Source organism: Cucurbita maxima, unplaced genomic scaffold (assembly GCF_002738345.1).
Source record: "Cucurbita maxima cultivar Rimu unplaced genomic scaffold, Cmax_1.0 Cma_Scf00892, whole genome shotgun sequence".
NCBI classification, from domain to species: Eukaryota; Viridiplantae; Streptophyta; class Magnoliopsida; order Cucurbitales; family Cucurbitaceae; genus Cucurbita; species Cucurbita maxima.
In genome coordinates, this window is record NW_019272908.1 from 1 (window position 1) to 9,809 (window position 9,809).

General features: G+C 39.2%; 1 protein-coding gene across 1 annotated transcript; it reads right to left on the reverse strand.

Moving 5' to 3' along the window:
• Positions 1 to 1,381: 1,381 nt before the first annotated feature.
• Positions 1,382 to 7,717, reverse strand: LOC111475006. The gene is made up of 12 exons (XM_023119758.1): positions 7,342 to 7,717; positions 6,738 to 6,921; positions 6,564 to 6,632; positions 6,378 to 6,476; positions 5,317 to 5,396; positions 4,397 to 5,210; positions 3,437 to 4,128; positions 3,266 to 3,350; positions 3,127 to 3,178; positions 2,964 to 3,013; positions 2,210 to 2,257; positions 1,382 to 2,091 (listed from the first exon to the last, which is right to left on the reverse strand). Exons 1-12 carry the CDS (start codon positions 7,596 to 7,598, stop codon positions 1,915 to 1,917), a joined length of 2,607 nt encoding a protein of 868 aa, XP_022975526.1. The 5' UTR covers positions 7,599 to 7,717; the 3' UTR covers positions 1,382 to 1,914.
• Positions 7,718 to 9,809: the final 2,092 nt, after the last annotated feature.

A 9,809-nucleotide genomic window follows, 5' to 3' on the forward strand; every position in this document is an offset into this window, starting at 1 on the left:
GACTCTTTAAAACCAAAATAGAGATCAGGAGAATCGGTATACCTGGACCGGAAATTGCAAGAACGCTAGAAGGAGGTGGTTTAGCGTGGACAATAACAAGATTGTGAGGAATATCGTTAGGGCCAAAGAAATGTTGGAGCATCCACCTCAAGGCGTAGAAGCTGTGCTCAGTCTCATCGACGCCAATCACCAGCACCTTATCAGCCATTGTCGAACAAGTTGAGAAATCTCCACACCGTGAGAAAACTGATCGATCGAAACTTACAGAAACGTTCTCTTGATCTATAGAAAACTGTCTTACAAATTATGAAGGCCACATGAGATTGAGAATGAAATTGCATTCCAAGAATAGTGAATCATTCGTGGAGAAATCAGTTGAGATTCTGAAGGATGGCCACATCATTCGCCACACCTGGACGGATCCGATTATTAAAATCATTTATTAAAATATTTAGTGAATGTTTATATTTTTATTGAATTTATTTGATATTTTATTTTCAATTAATTTTTAACACTTCAGAAAAAAAAAATATTATATTAACTAAAAACTTTGCAGTTTTGTTGATCATTCCTGTTGCCAAAGTTTTTCTCATTCTCAAACTTTGGATAAGTTTGAGCTTCCGACGCCTTTTTTTTCTTGAGACTTTTCGAGTGACCTTAGCCTAAATTTCTTGACGAGCGTAAGGTCGATATAATACATGAAAAGTTATCTATACAAATACATATTCAACATACTTTCGAGAGACCATTTAACTCCTATTCGAGTGTCAATTACCTTGTCTTGCAATCATGCATGTTTTCGTGAGGTATTGTGTTGAGATAAGCTTAGTTCTATTCGAAGCATAATTATCATAGTTGGTACCAAGTTTTATAACGTTTAAAAAGTCGGGTCTTTACATTAAGACCCAACATAATTATCATAGCCATTTTTTAAAATTTTATATTTTCTTGGAGGTCTATAGTTTATACAAATAATTGAATTACATATGAACCATCATTAATGTGTACAATAATTACTAATCTTCGATTAATGACAGTGAATTCATAAAATTAACTTAAACAAACGAACTATGTGGTGTTTCATTGGATTAGTCGGAACTATGCGGTATTTCATTAAATTCTGATATCAGCTATAACAACCCGCCATTAACCATAAACTAGTTTATGCACAATTCGACTAATCTCACAGGACAACTATCTGACTCGTGAACCTTAGCCCGATAAAATTTGAAAACAATAATCGTGTATGGAATACGATGGGAAAACAATGACTGTAATTACTAGTTAAAGGACAGGATTCATATCCCTAATGTTCTTGAAGAACTAGAACAATAAGGATTAAGAGATGATCTGAAAAGAAGAAAGAGATCCAGGCTACAGATTATCAAAGCCAAAAGAAAGAATCATGAATAGATTCAATGCTATATATATCTGGGATTACAATCCTTGTTGTTCTTGATCAGGCTACAGTAATACACAGTAAAGATGTGGGAAATTTGGTTGGTCTCTTGAAAAAAAAAGAAAAAAAAAAAAAAAAAAGCTCTTGAAGTTTAAAAGAATGATTCAAATTGGTCTCTGAAATGACTTTTTCGTTAGTGAAACTAATGAAGATATGACTGAAGAAGTAAATGATGACGTGTCTATGTTGTTCTTCCTTACAAGCTCAGAAAAGCCAACTAGGATGCCACGTAATGCAAAAATGAGGATGCCATGTCACTTTTTCATTAGTTTCACTAACAAGAAGCTAATGTCATAGACCAATTTGAACCGTTTATCAAGCTTCAGAGATTAAACGTTCCCATTTCTCAATCCTTCAGACCAAATCCTAAAGTGCATTCTTCTCAAAGATGTGTGTTATTGACAGGCTAAACTTTAGAGGCACCATTGTAAGACCAAATGTATGCATACCTTTGCTCAAACTAGCTGCACAACAGCAGCAACCCTCAGGGCTCCATGTTGAAGAAAATCGGCAAGCTCGTTGAATAGGAGAGCCGTCCGCCAACCCCATCCCTTGGGAGCTTTTGGTAGAAGAGTTCCTGCTTGTTTGAAGTTGCCAAACACCATCACCTCCCTCTTTGATGGACATATCAACTGAATGATTGAGGAAAATTGTGAGAATGTGTTAAACCAAGTGTTCCAGTATAAACTTGTGCAAACTGTTGGGAACTAGAGTTGTATCCCATAGTAGGTGGTTTATTGCCCAACATACCTGATATCGCGCGGTGACTTTTTCACGAGAATCCACAAACATATGGACCTGAAAAATGTAATTGTCAATTAAGAATGTTGGTAGACTATTTGCTTTAGATAATTGCATCAATCTAACCATGTGAGATCCTTCATCGGTTGGGGAGAATAATGAAGCATTCTTTATAAGAGTGTGGAAACCTCTCCCTAACATATGCGTTTTAAAAACCTTGAAGGGAAGCCCAAAAGGAAAAGCCCAAAGAGGACAATATTTGCTAGCGGTGGGTTTGGGTTGTTACAAATGTATTGGAGCCAGACATCGGATGATGTGCCAGCAAGGAGACTGAGCCTCGAAGGGGGAGGACACGAGACAGTGTGCTAGCAAGGACGCTAGGCCCGAAGGGGGTGAATTGGGGGATCTCACATCGATTGGAGTAGGGAACAAGTGCCAGCGAGAACGTTGGACCCTAAAGGGGGTGGATTGTGAGATCTCACATCGGTTGGGGAAGAAAATGAAACATTTTCTATAAGGGTGTAAAAATCTCTCCTTAGCATATGCGTTTTAAAAACCTTGATGGGAAACTGGGAAGGGAAAGCCTAAAGAGGACAATATCGGCTGGCAGTGGGCTTGAGATGTTACAAACAACGTCAATTCTCTAATTTTAATTCAGGAATCAAAGCATCAGCCAACTAAGTGGTAAATGTTTAAAGAATAAGAGATCTTTATTACTCATGTTGCACCATTTCCAGATTAGATAACTGGGATTGAGGCTGACCTTTCTCAGAGAATCGGATATTTCCGCCTTCCGCCTGTGAAGAAATAATCCTGAAATAATATAGGAACAAGTTCAGTCAAGGGAAGTATTAAACACATCAATACCAGGAAAAAGGGAGATTTTCAGGTGGACGATGGTCGATCATCTTATAGCAAACAGTTACCTAGCGTTCGGCGTCCTTGAGGGTCTTCATCGTTAAAAGCCTGAGCACTAACCTATAAAGTAAAGGAAATAAAGTCTGTAAGATACTAAGAAACAGACATTCCAGTAATACTGAGTAGAGTAACTGCTTGTATTAGCACCTTCCATAGAGAACCAGCATAGAAAAACTCAGGTGAATGCTTGACTTGGCCATCACTAAGTCTATGAACGTCCTCAAATTGTACGCTGAAAACCAAGGATTGATTGTAATTTTGAGTATCAAACTGGTCCAAAATCCTTTATTTTATAAGCAAGAGAAGCTGAGAACCTACCCAAAGCGAAAAGGAGGGAAGTGACTTAAAGGCGTTTTCATATCTAAAGCAATTGTACTGTTTTCATTCTCCCACTCAATTCCAAGGGCATGATCTGGAGCTTGAAGCATCTGAACAGGAATACCAGTGGCACTTGGACCTGCCATGGAGGTTCCAGATATTCTGCTTTGCAGTTCCATCTCATATCCTCTCTCTGTTGGTTCTCCCTGAGCATTCATACCGCCGCTTCCTCCTTGGCTCAAACCAACCAATGCTGTCAATCCATCTCCTGACAAGTCCCCACTGTGCTCGGCTCTAGCCTCTGAATCATCATTAGCAAGCGACTGATGACAATTTCTGTTGCCCATGCCAATAGTTACACGGGAGAAGACAAAGCGTGTTGGAGGCCAATCACTCGCTGGCACAAAAGTGGCTCCACGTCCAATTCCAGCAAGCCCTTCAATTGGCCCCCTAACATGTACTCGGACAGGTTTAAAAGGGCCATTTCCTTCACCTTGAGAAGATTCTGCAACATATATGTTGCCCACACTTCCAGGAGAACTATTCTGATCATGCTCATTGATATAATATCCCGACGCACTGACTCCGCGTGCAAATGCAAACGGCTGCCTGCATGCACATGCTATACTTGTAAGGCAGCAACTTTTGCATGTATCAGCAACAATCTCTTGTACCCTTTGCCTTAAAAGCATCTGCAAAAAAAAAAATTTACAATTAAAAGAAGCTAAGCTAATGTCCAACAGAATCACAGGCAATAAACCTTACAGATCTGCTAATTAAACTAAGTGTATATATAACTATTGACATCCCAACTTGTGGAGGGAAGCTGAAAGCTCAATTCAAGCAGGAAAATTTATAACTCACTACATATGAAGTACCAGTTAACTGACTAAACTCCTCAAAGAAATTTTAGCAGAATCAGAGATACATAAAAGAAAAGGTAATATTTAAACGTCGAACCTGCAGCCAAAGACCATCGTTTACAGCTTTGCAAGGGAAACCGAACTCCTCAAGTTGTTTTCTCATATTGAGAAGAGCTTCAAAAGTCATATTGCAGTACAAAAGTGAACCCCCTTCAAATAAATTATCAAACACATCATAATCCTCTCCCCTTGCTCCTAAGTTGCCTTTCGCGTAACTTTTAAGCTGCCTTCTACCTACGACCCTGCCTCCCCATGAAACAGCAGGCATGCCGCATCTTCCCCAATCATTTGAAGGGAGTCCATTGGTAGAAGAGTTCACAGAGGCACAATGGCTTGTTTGGTCCCTAGTAAGCCAAGTATTGTTATCCAGTTGATAGCAGCCTTCTTCTGATGGCCCTTCCATAGCAATCCCACTTGCACCAAGTCCACTTACTCCAACAGTAACTGGTAAATTAATATAAGAACATGAGCTTAAAATTCCATTCATCCCGGAGAATGAATTATTCAAAGATGATGACCCTTCTGCGTTGCACAAAAATGGTGCTTCTAAATTTGACTGTGAGTATGTAGCTTGTTGCATCTTCTGTTTAGAGCTGCAAGCCCCTGTTTGGAAGTCAACCACACAGTCGGGAAGCTGAACAAGAAGATTATGAGAACCTTTATGGACCTCTAGGCCATCTTTCAAACTTAAATGTCCTAGCTCAGATTCCAACCCTACATTAGTGGAATCCATTGAACGATTTTCCCGTGTCTTGGAATTTTCGATCTCAGAACTGGAACAAACTGGTTCAGAAGGTTCCTCCTTGCAATGGGCCCCTTTAGCAAGGAACGTAAACAATGCAAGTTCAAACCTTTTGATTAAGACCAAAAAAAATATCAGAAAAGAAAATAAATAAACAGATAAGAACTAAAAGTTGTTAACAGCAAATCATATGCAGAGATTATCATATCCTTTACCGTCTCTCTTCGCTAGGAACCCATAATTCATCGGATGTCAGCAGAGCATACAACGTCTGAGATGAAAGCTTTGGAAGTACCTATTCACAACAAGCATAACAAAAATTTAACATGATGTAGCTCAATTTTAAATTAGCACCTACAATATTTGTGAAATCAAAGTTGGTATCCCCTATTGCCAACCAGAAAAACACTCATGTTCAATGAATGTAAAAACCACAGTGGTTAAGTGCCATTCTTTTCCAGAAAAACGTGTGCCAGGAAACGATGTGTGAGATCCCACATCGGTTGGAGAGGAGAACGAAACATTCTTTATAAGCGTGTGGAAACCTCTTCCTAGCAGACGCGTTTTAAAAACCTTGAGGGGAAGCCCAAAGAGAATAATATCTACTAGCGGTGGGCTTGGGCTGTTACAAATGATATTAGAGACAGACACTAGGCGATGTGCCAGTGAGAAGGCTGAGCCCTAAAGGGGGTGGACAAGAGGCGGTGTGCCAACAAGGACGCTGGGCCCCGAAGGAGGATGGATTGGAGGGCCCCACATTGATTGGAGAAGAGAATGAGTGTCAACGAGGACGCTGGGTCCCGAAGGAGGGTAGATTGTGAGACCCCACATTGGTTGGGGAGGAGAACAAAGCATTCTTTATAAGGGTGTGGAAATCTCTCCTTAGCAGATGCGTTTTAAAAACCTTGAAGGGAAACCCGAAAAGGAAAGCCCAAAGAGGACAATACCTGCTAGCGGTGGGCTTGGGCTATTACACGATGTCTGTATTATATTATCTACACACTAAAAATATAATATAAAACACAGCAAAATCTAGTGTTATAATCAAAACACCCACTAAAATCTTTATATATTTCTTTTGAATATAAACTCGAGATTAATTGACCAGTAAGGGGACTTGAAGACACATCCTTCCTTTATGAGGAAGAAGTATCACCAACACAATGCATTTCCAAATCAACATGATAGATGAACTACAATCCTCACACTTGGATAAACCCAGTGAGAAAGAAGAGGAAAGCATGAAAAAAAACTATGATAATATAACTCAAAATACCTCTTTCAATTCCATGGCACCACTTTGACAAAGGTAACCCCAGCAAGCGTTTCTCACCCGTTCTCCGTGTATTCCATAATCTTGGCTCTCCGCAAACACCTGAACCAAGTAAAGTACATGTACAAAATATGTGAAACTAAGGGATAGCAAAAGGAATAAGACACATCACTTTTACATTCTTAGAACCTGATAAACCAGGAAATTTGAAGTCCACAGTTCGGCTATAATAAAATCTGTACATATCGCACACAAATCCTGAAAGGAAAAAAAAAAAAGAAAGTATAATACTAAATCAAATCCAGAATATGATAAGAAAAATATGACAAGAGGATGTCGGTAACAATAACATTACGACGATACCTGAAGGTCAAGAAAGGAAGCAGCAGCAAGAACACGAAAAGCATTATTGTCATTCAACTTAGGATGATGTCCGTACAGATATGCCAACGCCATAGCAATTGCCTCCCCATTGACATTCTTATCATCAACGTGCAAGGTCAGAACAGGAGCACTGGCCTCTTTCCATGGCCCATGAAGCATATTCCTGCAAGTCATAATGTAGGCTATTGATGTTGCAGATTCAAAATCCATAACAGCATATCCACTGATTAATGAACTATCATTAACTGTAACTATGGATCAACTAATCATTAAGAATTTTAAGAATTTAACAACAAATACAAGATAACCAGTAAAACGCCTGGAAATTAACCAATGACACCAAATCCATGAAGCTCACACAAAGAAAATTTCCATTTCTCAAGGAAAGCTCCACCACAATCAAACTAATAAAAAAATTAACACCAACATAAAAACAGCCAAATAAATAGAATAGGTCGATCCCAACAGTATCACACAAGAACTATCATTCAAAAGTCACACCCGAGCATGAACGAAATCAATGAATTATCGAAAACCCACAAACAAACAACTCCATATTTGCCCAAATTCAACTAATCCAGACCTGAAGTAAGAGCTGCGCGATAGAATTAAGCGATGAAGGCGGTACGTGGAGCCCATGGCGTGGACGATAATGTCAGAGAATGCGCCAGAATTAAACCCCTCAATCTGGATGTGGTCGCAAAGGGAGGTGAGGTTGCAGTCCAAGGCGCGGAGCTCGGTGGTGCTCCGGTCATTGTCGGCATGTTGAGACGGCGGGATGGTCATCTTCATCGCCGAGCTGTATGAATGTGAAGAAGAATATTGGGCTTCCATACGCATGAATCTCAGAGAAGAAGAAGAAGAAGAAGAAGAAGATTATGGAATGTTGATGATGATGATCAAAGACATTGTTGTTACAGAACCAATGACGAATGTAAGGGGCCGATTCCGGATTGCTTGCCCCCTTGATATGTATTTGTTTTTGCAAAATAATCCTTTTTAAAACATTATAATTACAATAAGGTCCTCCTCTAATTTATTAACAACTTTTTACTTAATTCAAATTATGAGATTATGTTTGTTTACAATTTTATGCAGTTTAGATATATGTTTAAAATCATTCAAGTTTGACATGATTTATGCAAGTGATCCTAATTACAATCGAATTGGTTTTCGAAATATTTCTTTTCTCTCGTATAAAAAAAAACTCTATAAATAATAATTAAAATTTTGGAGATCTCAAAAATCAATTTAGGGTAATTTCTCCTTCAATCCCCAAATTAAAATTGAAAAGGAAAATGATCCATTTCCGCAACTTCAAAATCCCTAACGCTGAATTGTTGCTGCACGTAAGACGTTAAACGTTGCGTTTAGGGAGTGGCCTGCCTACAGACTGCGCTGCTGCGAGGGATGGAAGCTGCTCTCCCTCGACGCTGTCATTTCTCTTCCATCGTTGAGCCTCTCGCCTTTGAGCTGATTCGATCACTGTGAATCCTCAACGCTACACTCCTCCTATAACGCTTGTTTGAGTATTCAATTACTGTGCTTTATCTGCGACACTTGTTCATCGGTAATATTCACATTCGGAGTCTGAAATTTCGAAACATGTGAAATGAAGAACTTTCTTAGACTCTTAATGATTACTCATATGATATTTTTTGGTGGGCACCTTGAATTTTGTCAGTTATGGGTTCATATGTTATGGAAGTATAGTCGACTGGTTGATGAATTTCTTCGTGTTTTCTTGAAATCATCTTTTCTGTGTAAGAAATTTGTCGTTCTTGTTTCTGAAAGTTGTTCCTTTGTTCAATATGATCACAATTTGCAGTTTCTTGTACTCATACCCTGCTGTCGGATTAGATTGTCATCAAATTGTTTGTAATATCCATTTATCTTGTAAGGGGCTTCTTACTCTGCTTTGTAATACAGGTGGGTAGCTGACATAGTGCTGTTTTTGACATGCGTTCATGAAGATGCTTTTAAGGAGCAAAGGTAAGTAATGGTCTTCAGAGTTTGCTTGAATACTTGTTTAATGAACTACCTGAAAACTTGCACTGTCAAAATTGATTTGAGAATCGGACTTGGTTCCTCGTGGCATGTTTGAGAGTGATTTTGATGCTCTTTTTTTCGGAATTTTGGTCATGAAAAAAGTGATTATGATCGTTCCAAACACGCCCGACATTCATCATACAATATCTACAAACTAAGGTTCTGTTTTTGTTGGTACACATCAATGATTGGTGGTCTACTAAGAGCTTTATATTTACATTATCTTCTTATGTTGATTGCTGGTTTAATGGAAATCTTTTGGCTCTATGGATTGCTATATTCATGGCCGTGATTTGGAGTTTTTTTCCCTCTTTCTTCAATAGATGAAACAGGTACATTTTTTTTCAAAGACAAGATTGTGATGTTTTACATTGTTGAAATAAAATTTGGTTCTATAGCTTCCTTTGTGCTAGTATTGGAAGAATGAGAAACACTAGATCATAGTGGTCAAGGGCTCGGGAAAGAATACGCAACACGACCGTGGTCACAGAGTTTAGGAATAAGCAACACTTGACCACAATTTTGTTTAACTCCCACGGATTAGGTTTTCATGTATTAGTGAGTGCCTCCTAATATTGTGAGATCCCATATTGGTTGGAGAGGGGAACGAAGCATTTCTTATAAAGGTGTGGAAACCTCTCTGTAGGTGTATTAAAACCNGAGATCCCATATTGGTTGGAGAGGGGAACGAAGCATTTCTTATAAAGGTGTGGAAACCTCTCTGTAGCAGAAGCGTATTAAAACCTTGAGGGGAAGTCTAAAAGGGAAAGCCCAAAGAGGACAATAGCTGCTAGAAGTGGGCTTGAGCTATTACAAATGGTATAGAGCCAGACATCAGGCAGTGGGCCAGCGAGGACGCTGGCCCCCAAGGTGCCGGATTGTGAGATCCCACATCGGTTGGAGAGGGGAACAAAGAATTCCTTATAAAGGTATGAAAACCTCTCCCTAGCAGACACATTTTAACACCTTGAGAGGAAACCCGAAAGGCAAAGCTCAAAGAGG

What these genes read in the sequence shown, in the direction of transcription:
- LOC111475006 (XM_023119758.1), bottom strand. Translation starts at nt 7,598, where the DNA reads ATGCGTATGGAAGCCCAATATTCTTCTTCACATTCATACAGCTCGGCG. An exon ending in GTTCCTAGCGAAGAGAGACG is followed by an intron (nt 5,211 to 5,316) that starts GTAAAGGATATG and finishes CTTAATCAAAAG; the next exon opens with GTTTGAACTTGCATTGTTTA. An exon ending in ACGATGGTCTTTGGCTGCAG is followed by an intron (nt 4,129 to 4,396) that starts GTTCGACGTTTA and finishes TTTTTTTTGCAG; the next exon opens with ATGCTTTTAAGGCAAAGGGT.